Below are 18,071 nucleotides of genomic sequence, written 5' to 3'. Positions count from 1 at the left end.
ACTCCTCTTCCACTCTCCCCGCCCATTCAGCAGCCCCCACTGACGAGGAGAGAGGGAGACACGAGTACGACAGAAACAGGTGAGTTCATGTGGACACAGTCGACACTTCCTATGAAAAGAGACGGAATTAGATTCTGTTAGCAGAAAGAGATCAGAACTAACATGCGATGGAATATTGTGTTAGTTTAATCTCTAAACTGGGCACAAATCAAGAATCAGTCCTTCTTTATTCAAACCAGACACATTCAGACTATTCTCTTTACAGATGCCTCCTCATCTTTCATACATTTATCATTTGTAAGGTAGAGAATAGGGCTTTTACTTCCCCATGCCGACACGCCACATGGCACACTTGTCGGGTGTGGAGGGGAATGTTTAGGATGGCACACGCTGCTGCCGTTGCCACATGCATGGAAGATGCATAACGGCATGAACCGCAGAGGATTGCACTGGCACGTGTCTCCACCTAGTGGCGGCGAGGATTAGTGCAGCAGAGGTCGGAAGGCCGTCAGTTATGATGAGCACTGACGTGTAACGTGCAGGTGCTGCTAATTGTGGAAATTGCATTGAAATACATAACTTGGGGCTCAGAGGAATACAGGTTCATTGTGGGATGCCAATGTCAGCTCATAAAGACAAAGAAAGCTGGTTTGTGTCAGAGAAAATCGTGACTATGGGAAAGGGGCTGTGATGAACTGACTAACATTAAGCACAGTTTGTCGTCTTGTGTGCTCATCAGAGTAACCAGGATCCGGTCAATTCCCCATTCACATATTTGGCTTTGGGTTATTACCCTTCTGTAATTTATTCATCAAATAACAAAGTTAAGGCAAAATAACCAAACCAAACTATCGCGACTGAGTGGCGCAAACAACAAAGGAGCAGACTCCACATCCTGGAGCACCCATGTGACTTACAGGAGTCGATCCAGAGAGCTCATTTAACACCGTCTCTTGGTTCGTGCTCAGCGAGACACTTCCAGTACCTTTCACTTTCTGTGGCGTCCGGCCGGGAACCTCCTGGGTCGCCAGGTGGGTCGTGGGGGGAGTTTAAAACACGGAGACGAGCATCCATATCTCCCGTGTTTTACTTCCCCTTTTCATACTCTCCCATCTCATGCGCTGCCTGCTTCATGTGTGCTCCTCGTGCAGGACCTCACATGACACGGGCATGCACGAGTCTCTCTACGCTATGCTTAGGGTCAGGGTTGTTGGGTCGTTCAGGCTGTTAAGATATACACAAGGAGAAAATAGAGAGAGAGAGAGAATGTCAATGTTAGAGGAAGAAATGTTTCGGTAGAGCTATTTATTTCTTAAAAACAACAAGGATTTGAAAATGTTGCATATTACCATAAGCTGCTAATGACTTGAGGTATTAATGTTTTCAGTGAACGTATACCGTGCTTGTGTTTCTGTTCAGAGGCCATGAGATCCGGTTTTCATTTCTAAATCTAATCCCTGAGCTGGAACCCTTCAGAAGTGGACATCATTTTGCGCCGCTTCAAAAGATGTTTGACTTCTTCACTGCCCAGGAAATTGGTTGCATATTATATGTACTCAAGTGAAAGGAACATTTTAGTGAGAAGAGTTTAGGGTCAATTGAGCTCATCCCGGAGTATAAATATCCGGATGCTGGTTTGTGCAGCGCTGGGAAAGTGTTATCCTCCCAAAACCTTCACGAGGCCTTTAAATCGCATTCACGCACACACACACACACACACTGGGATTCTCCCTCCAACAACCAAGAAGTCTTTTCCTCTACACCTTCTTTTCTCTGCTTTTGGCTGTATATTGTTGGGGAAATACAGCCATTCTTCCATTTTGAAAGGTCTTTTCATGAGGACATTAATGACTGTCCTTTTGTCGCTGTTTACAGGTCCTAAGGGAGAAAAGGGCGACCGGGGGGATCCAGGACTGAAAGGAGACAGGGGCCCAATTGGGCCGAAGGGAGATGCTAGCGCTGGATCCGGCTCACGAGGCGGAGCCCGTGGAGAGAAGGTTTGGACTCTTATGTGATCTGCTTTGGTTGTAGACGGAAGGCTTTTATGAGACACGTCATATTTGTCCTGCGTGTGAGGGGAGAGTTTGTCCTCGTGAAGGTCGCAGTCACCAGTGAGTAGACTCGACCAGATGGGTCGGAAACACCGTTGTGTGGGCTTGGCTGTAACGTCCCAAAGGAACACTAGAGGGAGCTGCAAGTCCTAATTTCATGCAGGCAAATTCATTCTGGTTTTAGACTAAACAAAGCGGTAGAGACGTCATTTACAATAAAGCAGAGTATTTTTGGGGGCTCCAGATGAAGCATGAATGAAGCAAATAAATCAACTACAACTGAAGGGAAATTAAATGACATGAAATGTTGAACCTGCATTGCCATAAGACGAAAAATGAAGTTTGGGACGGTATTCTAATCTGCAGTTGCTCATCGAGAGAAGCAAGCTCAGTAAAAGCACCCGACTCCTGCAACGTGATCCAGTCATATGAGTGTGTAGCAAAAGGGCAATATAATGTCAGCCATTGTTATGTTCCTTTGTTTGTATTTGAGTCACACATACTGTTGTTGACATTTCCTAATCTTAAATTGTGTGTATGTTGATGCATAGTTCTTTGGTTCTTTGGGCCAAATCCCATTTATTTTACAGTAATTGTAAAATGCAGAAAATGATCTAAATTATCTCATTACTGTTGGTCAGACATTGATTTTATATTCTCTGTCTTCAAAATAACACACACATAAGTTACATGTCCTATTATACACAAAACAAAACATACACTGATATAACTTGGCAGCCGATACGGACACATAAAGATGTAAAAGATCATCAGAAGTAAAATACAAACTCTACAAAGCAGGAAACACAAACCCTGAATGGAAGTTCTCCAGCACGTGGAGGTGTCTGCATATGCTCATGGTTGTGTGTTTCAGGTGTTTTATGTTGCACGTGACAGGCTGCACGCTGCTGCTGGCTCTGACCTGCCACTTGTTTTCTTCTTTTCATTTCCAGGGGGAACCAGGGGAAACAGGTTTAAAGGTAAGTTGGAGATCATCTCATGGCTCTTAATTGGAGTCGACCAGGAGCAAAGTTACAGGCGTCATGTACAAACACAACAAGGATCATGCGCAATATTACCTCTTTATTTTAGTTTCTTCTTTTCATTTTGTAACATTTATCTTCTATTGTTATTCTGTAAGGCCCTGGGACAGTGTTACTCCATTGCTCTTATGTTGTTGCACTTTTTGGAGAAGCTTTAGTCACCTTCTTATCTCCAGGGCACCGCAGGCTTTGGCTACCCGGGCATGAAGGGAGACACCGGCCCACCTGGGCCGCCCGGTTCCCCCGGCCCTCCGGGACCCGCAACCGAGGTCTTAGTCGGTAGTGGCGGCTCGGTTTCTTCCAGAGTCCCCGGACCTCGAGGGCCGGCCGGACCACAAGGAGCTGCGGGCCCCCAGGGACCACCAGGAGCTGATGGAGAGCCGGTTAGTTGTCTGCGCTTCAATTATTTTCATGAAATCATCCAAACAAAAATCTCTCTTCTACATTTGCTTTCAAATGAGTCAGGCCAAACATGGACGACGATATCTAAATAAGAATATATCTTTAAATGTGTCTCAGAGGACTTTTATTTACTTTTTTCATTCCTACAGGGGGATCCTGGTGAGGATGGGAAAAAGGTAAGCTGCTTTGACCCCTCCTGCCCCCCACGCACCCCCTCCACAAAACCATGAACCCTGACTGATGGCTTTAACTATGATCATCCGCCAAAAGTTTATGTGGTGATGGATTGTTTAAGCAGGTTCTGAAGTTGCTCCGATTGATCACTGATCCTTATCGGCTCATATTCATTCTAGATAGTTAGATTGGGGGTCTCTGTAAAGAGATGATTCCTCCTTTCACACAAACATGGCTTGTTCTCTGAATGACCAGGCACAGCTATTGCTGCTAAGAGGCAACTTCATGCAAACGGACGGTCTGTCTTTGGGAGGACGTTCACATTGATCATCCCTAAAAAATGCTGATCGGAGCACTTTTAGAAGATGTCCACTCACGTTCCTTGTAATTGCACCCTGAGCGCCCCAACATTATGGTTTCCTGAACACAGGGTGCTGAAGGACCACCTGGCTTCCCAGGATCCCCGGGGAACTCTGGACCTAAAGGAGATAAGGTTAGATGGTCACTCACATTAGCAGAATAACAAATATACTTATGTTTTTGTTTTTTTTCTGAATAGGATTAAATAATGAGACTTGTGTATACAGGGAGACCGTGGAGATGGTCAGCCTGGCCCCAGGGGACCGCCAGGACCTCCGGGACCGCCAGGAACAGGATCTGTGAGTCAATCCAGGCCTCACATGCTGCATATTCAGCAGACTGCCTGCGTGACGTATTTGTTAACTGATTTTCGGTCCGTGTTTTTCAGACTTTTGTGGACATGGAAGCCTCTGGGTTCCCTGATCTGGAATCCATTCGGGTGAGAAGAATTAGAATTTGAAAGAATACGTTCAACAGGAACAAACTATGTAGTGGATGTAGCCTCTTTCTTGCTCTAAGACTAACTAGCATCTTTTAATGAAATACATTTTGTTTTTTAGGGATTGCCTGGTCCCCCTGGTCCCCCTGGACCCCCGGGTCCTGCTACTGATTTTGTAGGGTCAGCATCTAGTTCTGGGGCATTTGGACCCCCAGGAAAGGACGGGAATCCCGGTCAACCAGTAGGTGTCAATCTGTTTGTCTCTCGGCATCACTAGCCTAAGAACTCTCTGACCCAGTGGTTCTCAACTGGTCTGGCGGCGGGGTACCGGCACGTACCCGGACCAGCAACCCGACCCGCGTCCCACCAGTTGAGAACGACTGCTCTAAACCCTCTGAATCATGATTGAAATGAGTGTGCAGTCAAACCCAATCAACAACGACCGAATGTCTGAACCAAATTCCTTTAGGGCTTGCCGGGTTTGCCGGGTTCTGATGGACTCCCAGGAGTTTCTGGTCCGAAGGGAGAAAAGGTAATCTGTTGTTCTATGCCTCGGCCTTTGTTGGAAATATTGATTACTCAATTATGTGTGTGGGTGGTCGCGCAAATGTACATGATATCCGTTCAGTTCCAACACGTCTGCGTTGTGATCGATGTGTAAGCTCAATCATCGGGTAGTGAATGGAGCGCTGCTGTGACCAGTTAACTTTACTGACTGGATAACAGCGTTTCCCCACGACTGCACCCGTGAGAGGGACAGTTACTGCTACCTGGTACCTTCTAGGATGTGAGGGATGGGGATCTGCCAGGGATGTGTACAGTGGGAGTCGGTGCTACGCTAACCAGTCGCTTGCTTGCTTCTCCAACTGTCAAGTGGGAGGCAAAACACAGTTTTAAATGTTGTATAAGGGACCGGTTTTACATGAACAATATTTGAGCCTAAATAAGAGAAACAGACAGTTATCGATGTATGAAGGCTTGAAAGAGGGCTACATTTTTTTGCCAAAACTGGCTCCCAGGATTATAATTATTAGGGCAAAAACACAAGTGCTGTCGTAGCTGCATGCCGGTGGATATGCATCCATAAATATGTTCAAATATTTTGACTTTATTGGAAAATTGTATTAAAAAAGCACAATTGCAGCATCATTGCAGTTTGTAGTGTTTTTAAAAAACATATTTTGTTGCTTTTTCCTACATTAGGGTGATTCTGGCGACCTGGGCCTTCCAGGAGCAGTTGGAGAGAAGGTGAAGGGTTCATTGTCTTTGTTCTTTTCAGTTCTACTTGTCCTGTTAAAGTTCCATCTACAATCAAAAACAGAACTCAATGCAAATAGCTTTTTTTGTGACCAGTATCAGATATCCCATGATCCTGAATAAAGGGTAACGGGTAAATGCATTGGTGGTGTGCTTTTGAAATAACTAGTTACGGTGCCCATTGGCTAATTAGAACAACTTGTCAATTGTCATCCAACCCTTTAAAGCTCACTTATCCCTTTCATTTCTCCAGCCAAGCTTCTACTTTTCTTTTCCCAATATACTGCCCCACTATTTATCCTCCTACTTCCCTAAGCCGCCAATCCGTAGGCAACGGGGCGCCAGCATGTCAGCCATCAAAGGGGATTTGTGTCTGCTAACCATATGCAAATGTTTGTCAAATATTGTCAGCCAGACTTATAGATTAATCTGAGTGCTGCTTGGTTGAACATTTGGTAACGTCTGAATTTGGCCCGAGGACAGAGAGCGTGGGTTTATGTGCCGTTACATTGATCTTCGTTCTATTACACCACACATACAAAGCCAAACGCTGCAGGAACAGTAACAGCAGTTGTGTGCAGTATATGTGACACAATGAAGATTTGCTTCAATGAAGATTAAATCTTTGTATTTATATGTATTTACAGGGGTCTCGAGGAGACCCTGGTTTACCAGGAACCCCGGGACAGACTGGACTGGCCGGTCTTCCCGGCCCTATTGGACCAGTTGGGCGACCTGGGCCTCCAGGGCCTCCTGGCCCTGGCTATAGTGTTGGATTTGTAAGTTCTCTATTTGTTTTTCAGATGACACCTTCTGTGAGAGTTGACCGTGTATCAGCGAGAAATAAAAGCTGTTGTATGTGTAATTTAGTTGTCTGGGGCCGTTCTGCTCAACGATAGAGCTGTTCCACGGACACATTGTCGTTGTCCATTACTATGTTCATCACGGTGGTAAATTATTTGAAGGGAAAGCAACCAATGCAGAGAATAATAATACAGCATGGAAAAAAAGCAAAAGCCCATTTTGTTTGGCCAGCTGTCATACGATCTTTGCTGTTGTTTGAAGGATGACATGGAGGCCTCTGGTGAAGGCTTCAGAAATCGACTTCCTGGCGAAAGAGGAGTTGAGGGAAGACAGGTCAGTACTGCAATAGAAAAAAATCAGGTTTTGTGGAAGATGATACAGAATATCTTCAATTCTTTAAAATGCAATGTTTAAATCTGCCAAAAGCTCCTCCTTGTGCTGAAATTCCCCACGTAGGTCCCTGGATCGTATCACTACCCTTAAAGACATGTCATCACTTTGTCATCACTTTGTCATTTAGTGACAAAAATACTGAGTGTGCCCTTGTGTAAATGTCTGCCCTATTTGGCCTCCCTGCCATTTATTCGAAAAAATGATTTGGTTGTTTGCTTAGGAACAACATGCCGTTTGTACAGGTCTTCACTGTGCACGTTTGTTGTTTTGAAATCAATGTTTGTTGAAAGTTGGAAATACATGGGGAAGATATACATGAACCTGCAAATAACCAAAGCCAATATGTGCTTTCAGGGTCCTCCAGGCTCTCCTGGACTTCAAGTGAGTAACTAAAGTCATTTTCAAGAAGGGCTCCGGAGTTGGTTTTGAGTACATGAAATCCGTGGAAACACACAAACAAGCAAAATACTGCATTAAAACTTGAATACAATGCATTGCATTTGTTCACACTTTATGATGCTTTGTTTAAAGTAATTAAAAACTTAACATATTCAAAATGTCTTCAATCTAAACTAGTTAAGATTAAAGAAAAACAGGCAAACCCTGAATTTATTGTATACTGTACGTTCAGTAAAACATGTGAAAAGTAATTGGGAGTTCTGGGTTAACAAATACAATCAATATCTTTAAATTAAGGGCAGGAATGTGGTCATAACATAGTTTTTTGTGTTTCTCTCAAGTGTGATTTTCCCCATTGTGCCTCTGCAGGGTAAAGATGGGGTTCCTGGTTTACCGGGTCAGAAGGGCACTGATGGTCTCACAGGAAGAGATGGACGTCCGGGGTTGGATGGCTTCCCTGGACCTCAGGTAATACCGAGAGAAATAAGAATACGTCATCATCTTACCTTACCGTACTTCCAAACGACGCAGAAACAAAAACAAAAGCGGTTGTGAATAATAAAGAGTTCTACTTTTTAGAGCAGATTTTTACAGCAATTCTTTACAAAATGGTTATTGTAGGACAGCACAACCTCAGGCTGCCTGTTATAACAAGTATTACCCAATGTAACCATGCACGTTATTTCTTGACCTTGGAATTAGTCGTCTAAAAACACTTTCGATTGCATTCAATTCCTCGGCATGGTCTTCATCATTGGGTTGTTTCGGTTTTCTCAGGTGTTATTCATGCTGGTTTTTGTGTCAATCGCACCAGTATCAACTGTTACCAGCAATTGGCATGCTGGGTAAAGCTGGCTCTCTGTCGATGTACGAGCACGCTTTGCACCCGAATGAGGCGTGTGCTGTGGTAATACTGGGGAAACGGTCTTGGCAGGTGTTTTGTGCATTCAAATTTGCATGTGAATGGAATCTTAAACTGTTGAATACGATGATCAATTAAAGTCATTTATCAGGTAATTACATTATGTGATGTGATAGGAAGCCGTGCTTCTAATTAAAAGGTTGTTCCTCTCGTTTGTTGTTGGATCTTTCAGGTATTTGGCCACCTTGGTAAACGTTTCCTTTGTCTCGTCCCTCTTTCATTTCACAGGGACCAAAGGGGGACACTGGCAACAAAGGAGAAAGGGTGAGTTTCATCTTCATTGTAGTCATTTTTATCTGCAAAATATTGAATCATTTATATTGATAAATGAGGACATTTTGATCTCATAAAATACTTCTACAAAAGAAAGATAACAACGAACTAATACTTGTCATTCTCCTTCAAAATACTTGTATTCTTTATGTTGGAACAGATATAACAAACTGAAGCTGGGTCCATTTCAGCATTTGATGAATCTCTCTCGGAGGTGGGACAGTCACTCATCTTTTTGCTGTGTATTTGTTGTTGTTTTAGGGCAACCCGGGTCGAGATGGAACAGGGGTCCCAGGGCCACCCGGACCACCTGGGCAACCAGGACAAATCATCTACCAAAGACCCGACAATGTAAGCAGCACAACGCACACTGCACGAGTTTATTTTAGAATGAGTCTTGAGTCACTTTGCTTGCACAGTTTAGTGTTATAGTTATTGTTAGTTCATGTGTCTGTTTATTTTTCCAGGGAGGACCTGGTTTATCTGGCCAAGCTGGATTACCTGTAAGTCTCCCAGTGTTACATAATAATGGCCTTTACTCTTATTGTGACCTTAATTCTTTTGTCTATTTACTTCACACTAAATGGTGAATACATTTCATTTTAATGTTGCTGTCTCTTTGTCGCCTGTATTCTTTTTTCACCCTTTGCTAATTTACCGTTATTCTTTTTGTTTATTTTAATTTATATTATTGTCACCAAATGCCAAACCAACAATGTTTTTTTATCCCCCCCTCTCATTACTTTCTAACTTCCCATACAAATCTCAACAATTACCATTACACTTTATGTGTGAGCTATTCTTCCTGGTTTGATATGGTCAGTGCTGCGTTTAAATAAGTGATGCCGTGTTCTGTAATGCGCCAAAAAAGGTTTTTAACTTTTGAATAAAAAAAGTACAGTTTTCTGTTTGCAGTTAATTAAACCCGCATTACGGGTTTATTGAATATTCTAACTCTTGACCCTGGATGTTTCTTTAATGTTGTGTAGAAATACTTTAAATGAATTCAAAATCTTCTGTCCAAAATATACAATTTTAGTAAGTAAACTCCTACGTTTAGGCACTGTAGATTTTAGATAACTCCTTTTGGAAGACAGTGTCAAAGAGGAACAAGATACATCGGGCTTGTGCTGCACTGTTGGAAATGGTCTTTTGATTTAACCACAGGTTGCATTGCTGCATGTGGGTGGACGCTCACATCGTGATTACAGACTGTGTTTAGTCTTTAATCAATGCTACCTCCATTTCCTTCAAACTTCCATAACAGACCATTTTAAAAGGAAATGTGGTCTTCCCCTAAAGTAAGCAAGCATCAAATGCGTCTCTGCAGTAGAGTTAGCAGGTGACAAATTGACACTGCAAGTCTATGACATCTCATCCACTTGATCTGGGAGAATACTCTGCTGCTGAGAGTTTACAACCCATACGTACTCTTTTACCCTGCAGGGTCCTTCTGGGCCAAAGGGGGACAGAGGAGACACTGGCCCTCCAGGCTACGGGGACAAGGTCTGGTCCTCATTAAACTATTCATGCAGCCTCGCTTCGGCACTGAGGCACTGCTGTAATTGAGGGTGTGTTGTCGTCTCGCGTGTGCGGTTCCGTGTTCAGGGTGAGAAAGGAGAACCGGGCCAGGTAATCGGACCGGATGGAAACCTCGTGCATCTGGAAGGGCTGACGGGTCCGAAGGTCAGTCCCACTGCTTCCGACTGTGTGCATTTACTGTATGTCTCTCTCTCTCTCTCGTTAAAAGAGGTACACGCCTCTCCTCCAGAGTATATGCCTTGTGGTTCATTCATGTTTTTGGTGATCCATTTGTTGTTGTTACTGATCCGTTTCCTCTAAACTGCCTGTAGGGAGACAGAGGGACCCCTGGACCCGTCGGACCCCCTGTAAGTGTTTGAGCATCTCTATCTGATACCTCTACAATCTTTTTAACCCAAAATGGATTTTTTTCCACCACTTCATTCCCCTGTCGGCTCACAATGTCTTTCATCTCATGATTTATTGAATAGGGCCAGTATGGGCCTGCTGGAATAAAAGGTGAAATGGGAATGCCTGGAAGACCCGTAAGTACCCCTTCCTTTGCTTTATTGTTATTACATAGTCATTTGGATAACCTATCGCATATTGCTTTTGTCACATTTAAATACCATTGTTTCCTTTTTCCGAGTGCAGGGAAATATTAATGGATGACTTTAAACCCTCAGGGTCGCCCTGGTGTAAATGGTTACAAAGGGGAGAAAGGAGAGACGGGAGTTGGCTACGGTTACCCGGTAAGTATTGATAGCATTATTAATAACCGATTCGACCGTTGCAAAAGTTAAAACTGATTGTTCCACATCATCTTGTTCACTTTTCACTTACCAACCAAGTCATTCACACCTACAATACACCATCTTTAAAAAAAATTAAACTGACCATGAAATCAATGATGTGTTTTAGAACTGCACTCTGGTTGATCAGTGGAATAACGATCCATTTTGGTCCTAATTGTTCAGTTGTTTTCTAATGACTGAATTCTATATATTATCAAGAAACACATCTTTGCTAAACACGTTTAGTTTTACATGAGTCCCTTCGTGGGATTCAAATGTTGTTTTTACAAATCGGTTGATTAAATCAACTCATCAATTATTACCATCATGCGATAGTTGACTAGGAACTGTTTCGGTCGAGGACGGTCCTGATCTGTTGATCTTTAAGAATCAAGAATATATAACAGTATCATAGCCGTCAGTGCCGGCTTTTTTTAAAACGTTTGAATAAAAAATCTAAATGAAACACGACTTGAATAGATTTGGACACCGTTAATAATCATTTTTTGTACGTATTATTATCCTTTGGATATAATAGCCTTCGTTTGGTTAATTGTGCCAGGGTAATTAATGTCAATTCACAACGTTGATTCAAACATATGTTTCACATGTACATTTACATATTATCTCATCAGTGAGCTTCGGCAATCCTGATCCACACCAACATCAAACACAGACAGCATTGTGTTCATCGCTATATGCTTGTTATGTCATGAACAATCATCTACATAAACAACGAAACAGAAGGAAAGAGTGAATTACTTTGATTTCATTAGGGTGTACCCGGCCAACCGGGACCACCTGGACCCCCCGGACCAGCCATCCCCTTAGATCGCTTCAACGTAAGTACACAAGATCCACAACCTTGTACTGGGAAACCTTTTTAGCACCAGCACGATGTCTCCCATGTACCCCTCGGTGTCTGACCGCTCAACCCGAGCATGATATATCCCGTCATTATCTGGGGCTTTTGTACCGTCGCCTTCTTGTCTGGTGAAACTACTGTATCAGTTGCTAATTGCATAGTTTAGTATGAAGCTTTAAAAAAAAATCTTTTGAGGTGAATTTTTCCGTTGAACTTTCTTTTTTTTGGTTTATAGCGCTATGATGACGCTTCACGGAATTACCCAGGTACGAGTCCTCTCACTTCGCACCGATACATAATACTGTAAGATAGCGAGGGATCAGTAAAGGAAGAGATTTAAAAAGAGCTCCAAGTGTCTGCAGAGATAAACACTATCTTAATTTTAGTTTAATGAAGCTGCCTCAGCCTGAAGGGGATATTCCCTCTATTGTCAAGAGATTAGACTGTCAAGTGTGGCCGTATTTGAAGGATGAACTGACACAGACGACGTCACTATTGATGGCACAGCTCTGCACACCAGATGCACCTTTGGAAAATGATGGTCTCACCAATGTTAAAAATGGTATTTTGTTGTAGCCACTAAGGGGGAAAAAGGAGAGAGTGGGGACCAAGGACCTCCAGGAATCCCAGGTAAGTTAACATGTACATACTTTACCCGTATGCATTAATCCACTGCACTGCAGGAGAGTGTAGAAGGGAATTATTAGTATTTAGTTACTAATACACTTTTTTCTTTTCAGGGACCGCCTCTAATTTTGATATTTACACATTGAAGGTAAAGTAGCTGATCGCCACCCGCCAACGTGTATTTCTTAGTATGCTGGATGTAGTCTACTTCATAATGTTAAACTGTTTCCAACAGAACCAACTGAAGGGGGAGCGTGGAGACCTGGGTGTGAAGGGAGAAAAGGGAGAACCTGGTGGCGGCGGATATTACGACCCACGTTTTGGAGGAGCACAAGGCCCACCGGGGCCTCCTGGCAAACCAGGCCTGCAGGTGAGTTCAGAAAGTAGCCCTGGTTTACTTACAGGTGACGCGATTTGTCAAAAGGTTTTGGGTCAGAAGGTTTTAACTGTACACTAAGCACTCCGTCCTAGATGGAGAACTCTTCACAAGGCATCGCTGTCATTTAGATTTTTTCTTTCTCATCTCGTCAGGGTCCAAAGGGAGAATCTGTAGTGGGCCCTCCTGGTCCTCAGGGGCCACCAGGGCAACCAGGGACTGGTTACGATGGGCGCCCAGGTCCTCCAGGACCACCTGGACCTCCTGGACCCCAAGGTTCTTCCTCACTTCCCGGAGCATATCGGCCCAATTACTGTGAGTCACTTTTTCACTGTTTCAATATTCTGGATTATTCTAAACACTGCTATCTAGTGTGGAGGGGACCTTCAAAAGCTCTCTGCGCTCAGCTTGTCGGCCACGGGAGACACTTGAGCCGCCATAAGCCAAATCATTGACATGCTTTTGTTTACATTTGAAGCCCTCAGTGTTCCTGGACCTCCGGGTCCTCCTGGTCCGCCTGGAAGTCCCGCTCGCTCTTCTGGGGTAAGTACAATATCATCCAGCTCGTTATGTACTTGTTAAGGTTGGCATTGTTTATTTTAGATTAGATTCAACTTTATTGTCATTGCACAGAGTACAAGTACTGAGGCAACGACATGCAGTTTAGCATCCAACCAGAAGTGCAAAATAGCAATAGAGTATGTGCATATGTAAAGTGTAATAAGTGAATAAATAGATATGTACAGTAAGAAATGGATATACAATATGAACAGTAAGAGGTATTGTAGGTATAAGTACGATTAATACAGTAATAAGTGATAGAAAAAAAACATTCTGGTGCAAATGCTCAGTGGCTGGAGGAGGGTGTGGCAGTCAAGCCATGGTGGAGGGGGGGAAGTACAGTCACTGAGGGAGATGTGTGTGTGTGGGGGGGGGGGGCAGAGTTCAGTAGAGTGACAGCCGCAGGGATGAAGCTGTTCCTGAACCTGCTGGTCCGGGAACGGAGCACCCTGTTTGAATTTGAGCAATTTGTCAATTTCTTAGTTATTTCTTGTTCAACCAAAGCTAAACGCCATGTTTATTTGTTTTCCACAGGTCACTACCTCAAGGTCGTACGACACAATGATAGCTACTGCGAGACGTGAGCCAGAGGGCAGCCTCATCTACATCCTTGACAAAGCGGACCTCTATTTGAGAGTGCGCGATGGAGTGCGGCAAGTCATGGTACAGTATCTTCGCACCGAAGACACGCAGTGCTTTCAGGGGCATAGAAACCGTAGAGCAGGGGTGTCAAGCATCCGGCCCGCCGGGGGGTCCAGCGCGGCCCGCCGGATGCTAAGTGTGAAAATGACATGAATTGCATTTCTATAAAAATAGCTGCTATTCCTAATTAGTCCACTGGGGGTCGCCCTGCGTGACATGCGATCGACCAGGGTGATCGACGACAGTGTTCAGCGACTCTCGACCAGCCATCACCGCCTAGGATTTTATTGGTCCGGCCCGCGTGGCCCCCTACCTAAAATGAGTTTGACACCCCTGCTGTAGAGTTGCAATGCCATCATACTACGACGCTGCTGTTGGGGCAAACAAAACCACAGAAGGTCCAAACTGAGTTCAACTACAGTATTTGAAAAGTTTCTTTACGGTATTTGTTTGAATAACAAAAGCAGTTTGATATTGAGTTAATTACAGAGGCAATATACCCTGCCTAAATTATCTAATTTAGTCCCCCCCTCCTTCCTCTTCCAGCTCGGTAACTACAATCCCTTCTCCAGAGATCTGGTACGTACCACAGAAGGAAATACAATACAAATGTGGTCCTACCTGTTTTGCACTTTTGATTAAATGTCTCATTTGCACTGATAGGACAACGAGTTGGTGGAGGTCCAGCCCCCACCTGTGATCCTGTACCCCCAGTCACATGACCAGTCTCACAACAACGGAGCTGGCCATTACTCCCAGGGAGGTTCTGCCGTACGACCCATTGAGCCTCCTCCACAGCCCCCGGTGGACAGATACCCCCCACAGTATGATCCCAGATTCCCAGACACGAGACTCACAGGCCAGACGGACGGGAGATCAGACACGCAACGGACTGAGAACAGACACCCTGTGACTCCGCCACGACGACCCAGCCTGCCTGTGCAGCAGCCGGCCGGCCCCGTGGGGCCTTCAGCACCAGGAGTGAGTAGAGCTCAGTTCGTTTGTGAAGGAATCATCTTGCTGCGCACTTAATGGTAGTGATAATTATTGAAACGCGGTGCGGGGGTGTATATCTGTGTGGGGATTGTATTCCCTGTGTTGCCACCCAGAAAAAGGACAGCGAAGCCACGTGTCCGTTCCTTCCTTTGTTGTCATTATTGACCTTTGCATGAGAAGCACCTGCTTTGCTTCCCCCCCCCGTCACATCCAGCTAGGGTTCTGTTGTCCTATTTCCACATTAAATGCATTTTCCATCTGCAATAAGAAGAGTCTCGGCTGATGCAGTGGACCAGTCTTTTGTCAATGGGATGAACTGAGGAATGAATATACGTATAAAGTATTCTAAACCTATGTGTACCAAGAGCAGGTCTCACAGAGGCAATCATTGCTCACAAAGCTGCATCTTCCTCACCAGCTACACATCATCGCCCTGAACGCCCCTCAAACTGGTAACATGCGAGGAATCCGCGGGGCAGACTTCCTGTGCTTCCAGCAGGCCCGCGCTGTGGGCCTGAAGGGGACCTTCAGAGCTTTCCTCTCCTCCAAGCTCCAAGACCTCTACACCATCGTCCGCAGGTCGGACAGGGACAGCACCCCCATCGTCAACCTCAAGGTGAGCTACTGCGGATGGGGAAGTGGCGACATTGTTAAAGGGTTTCTGTTTATACTACATTGTGCGTCTCGATGTGCTCACATATTCCCCCAATTTAAGACAATTGTCACTTCCCAAGTCCAACTGGAGCTGTGGAAGCTTTTTGTTTTTAAAGGTTGTGTATCTTTAAGATGAAGAATAATGATACAAATTTAGAAGAGGAGAAAGTAATATCTATTAATGATATAATTTGCAGGACCAAGTGCTGTTCAGCAGTTGGGAGTCTCTCTTTGGTGACGACGTGAGCAAAATGAGGGAGAATGTACCGATCTACTCCTTCGATGGAAGAGACGTCGTCAGAGACAGCGCATGGTGAGTCTTCCGTTCAATACAGCATCTGTAGAAGAGAAGCGTTTATTCCCTTTCCTGCTACAAGATATATAAGATATATAATATTCTAAAACATGTGCTTGTTTTCCTCCAGGCCAGAAAAGATGGTCTGGCATGGATCGAGCAACAAAGGCCACCGGCAAACAGACCACTACTGTGAAACATGGCGGGCGGGCGACCACGCTGTAACGGGCCTGGCGTCCTCTCTACAGAGCGGCCGCCTCATGCAGCAAACCTCCAGCAGCTGCTCCGGCTCCTACGTCGTCCTGTGCATCGAGAACGCCTTCACTTCTCACTCCAAGAAATAAATCCCGCCCGTCCTCCCGTATTTCTTTTGTTTAGTTTTTTTTTTTTGTTCTGGGCCCTGGTTGAACAGCGTTTTGATTTCCCGAGAACACGCCTGGTGACCGTGTGGCGTCCAATGAACTGGCCCCGTGGCTCTGTGCCTGGCAGAGAGCCTTTGTGTTGTCTGCTCCTCCGGAGACGCCAAAGAGATGGGTTGAACCGAGGGGCGTTGGTCCTTTCTCTCGGGGGCATTGGCACATATTTGGTGCAGAGCGATAGCGGAGAAGCTAAATGTGTTCTCTAATTGTATCCTATTTCTTCTTTTGTTTTTCTGTATATTATGTTTGTTGTTTGTGATTTTTTTTGGATGTTTTACCTTTTGAACTGTTTATAAAATTGCTATATCCATCCGTTTTTTTTATTATTTTTGTATCAAGTATTGATCATCTCCACCTTTTTTCCATTTTCATTTTAAAATCTTGGATAATGACAGGGAACAGCAAACGTTTCATAGCTATTTCAAAGAAGATAATAATAATAATAATATTTATTTTTAAATGAATGTATGTAAGGTAAAAATGATTTGGGAAAAAAATGTTTAATACCCTCATATTCTAAACAACTTAGAACATTTCATTATTTTCAAAAGAGCTTCTGATCAGTAACTGTGCCTTTTTACTGCTTTGTGAGCTCAATAAGCTCATGTATTGAACCACTCCTGTGCAAAGCGTGATTCAACAAATATTGAAATGTTATAGAAGCTTTAGCTCAAGTGGATTCAGATGCATTTACTTTTACTAAATTTAAATGACCTTATCGGACTTGGCCACTTCTGTAATAAATAACCCCTCATCCACAGGGCAATATTCATTCTAGCTAAAATGGAGCCTCGTGAATCCAAAGTGATTATTTCTTTCCTTCTGGCACTTCATGAAAACCTATCAGTGAGTAAGCTGGAAATGATTAGTTGGCTGCTAATCTTTGTCGGAGGGATGGCTGTCCCGGGCGTTAGGGCCGTGTCCTGAGGAGAGAGAAGCTCCTGCCTGGTATGAATTTCAGAGACTAACGTGGCCTCAACGCTTGAATATCCTGACTGAACCCGTGGATGTCCATTTTTATTACTATTTGTGCTGTACTGTTTCTCCCAGGCACTGAATAAAAGTCTTTTTCAACTACAGCAAACGTTTGACGTGCTGTCCATGAAGCTGGACAGCGTGTTGAATTACTTCTCCTGAGGAGCTCTGGTGACACTGTGGACGTGACAGGTTGGCCTCAGCGGGCCTGACAGGTGGCATTGACTCCAGCACAAATCAAACTGAGTGGTGCTCAGAGAGAGGAGCTGCATACACCCCGTTCATACATCATCACTTTATATGGAATTGCTACTGTCGTTCAATTTAACCGTGATCAAGTACAGAAATGATGCAACGGTGACAATAATGATAACTGCCAATGTTGTAGGTTGGTCAAAAACAAAATAAACTACTGCCAGAAACCGTTAACGCCATCAATAGGAATAGAAGTTAAGTAAACATTTATGTTACATTGTGAAGTAATTACAGCAAAACATGATTGACTTACAAAACAAATGAAGTTAGCAGGAAATCGGGAAGATGTTTTCTGTGGGTCTCCAAGTAAGTGGATTTCAAAGGACTGAAGTGGGTCATCAGTCATTGGCGGATATCTCATGAAATCCTCTTAAATCTCTTTAAAGTTAGGAGGCGTCTCAAGATTATATTTGATTAATAAGATTAATTTGAATTATTCAGAGTTGGCCCAATTTAGAAGTTACTTTTGAACAATATGCCCAACAGAAGAGGTAGTCTCGTTTTCAGGTGGTTTTAGGGGACAGCATTTATCCCTTTGTGTAACTAAAGATAATAAAGGAGACCCAAGTGTCGT

The 18,071-nt window shown here is 44.0% G+C and overlaps 1 protein-coding gene across 5 annotated transcripts in view; it reads left to right on the top strand.

Annotated features, from left to right (window-relative positions):
• col18a1a (collagen type XVIII alpha 1 chain a) overlaps positions 1-17,346 on the top strand; it is a 60,219-nt gene extending 42,873 nt beyond the window's left edge. For all 5 annotated transcript variants that reach the window (XM_040202061.2, XM_078091175.1, XM_040202058.2 and 2 more), the window contains 36 exons: positions 1-79; positions 1,876-1,997; positions 3,005-3,031; positions 3,271-3,477; positions 3,646-3,672; positions 4,101-4,163; positions 4,258-4,329; positions 4,419-4,469; positions 4,591-4,710; positions 4,939-5,001; positions 5,673-5,717; positions 6,374-6,505; positions 6,792-6,863; positions 7,278-7,304; positions 7,692-7,790; positions 8,473-8,508; positions 8,779-8,868; positions 8,985-9,020; positions 9,964-10,023; positions 10,126-10,203; positions 10,371-10,406; positions 10,530-10,583; positions 10,725-10,790; positions 11,609-11,674; positions 11,933-11,963; positions 12,274-12,327; positions 12,438-12,472; positions 12,560-12,694; positions 12,856-13,015; positions 13,179-13,243; positions 13,796-13,924; positions 14,450-14,482; positions 14,567-14,884; positions 15,318-15,515; positions 15,751-15,866; positions 15,979-17,346. In XM_040202061.2, coding sequence (XP_040057995.2) covers positions 1-79; positions 1,876-1,997; positions 3,005-3,031; positions 3,271-3,477; positions 3,646-3,672; positions 4,101-4,163; positions 4,258-4,329; positions 4,419-4,469; positions 4,591-4,710; positions 4,939-5,001; positions 5,673-5,717; positions 6,374-6,505; positions 6,792-6,863; positions 7,278-7,304; positions 7,692-7,790; positions 8,473-8,508; positions 8,779-8,868; positions 8,985-9,020; positions 9,964-10,023; positions 10,126-10,203; positions 10,371-10,406; positions 10,530-10,583; positions 10,725-10,790; positions 11,609-11,674; positions 11,933-11,963; positions 12,274-12,327; positions 12,438-12,472; positions 12,560-12,694; positions 12,856-13,015; positions 13,179-13,243; positions 13,796-13,924; positions 14,450-14,482; positions 14,567-14,884; positions 15,318-15,515; positions 15,751-15,866; positions 15,979-16,192 — 3,216 coding nt within the window. In that variant the 3' untranslated portion in view covers positions 16,193-17,346. The remainder of the gene's footprint in view (positions 80-1,875; positions 1,998-3,004; positions 3,032-3,270; positions 3,478-3,645; positions 3,673-4,100; positions 4,164-4,257; positions 4,330-4,418; positions 4,470-4,590; positions 4,711-4,938; positions 5,002-5,672; positions 5,718-6,373; positions 6,506-6,791; positions 6,864-7,277; positions 7,305-7,691; positions 7,791-8,472; positions 8,509-8,778; positions 8,869-8,984; positions 9,021-9,963; positions 10,024-10,125; positions 10,204-10,370; positions 10,407-10,529; positions 10,584-10,724; positions 10,791-11,608; positions 11,675-11,932; positions 11,964-12,273; positions 12,328-12,437; positions 12,473-12,559; positions 12,695-12,855; positions 13,016-13,178; positions 13,244-13,795; positions 13,925-14,449; positions 14,483-14,566; positions 14,885-15,317; positions 15,516-15,750; positions 15,867-15,978) is intronic.
• Positions 17,347-18,071: the final 725 nt, after the last annotated feature.

Source organism: Gasterosteus aculeatus, chromosome 16 (genome assembly GCF_964276395.1).
Source record: "Gasterosteus aculeatus chromosome 16, fGasAcu3.hap1.1, whole genome shotgun sequence".
Classification (NCBI taxonomy): domain Eukaryota; kingdom Metazoa; phylum Chordata; class Actinopteri; order Perciformes; family Gasterosteidae; genus Gasterosteus; species Gasterosteus aculeatus.
The sequence above is the reverse complement of the archived record's forward strand: the minus strand, read 5'-3'. Positions and strand labels throughout refer to the sequence as shown.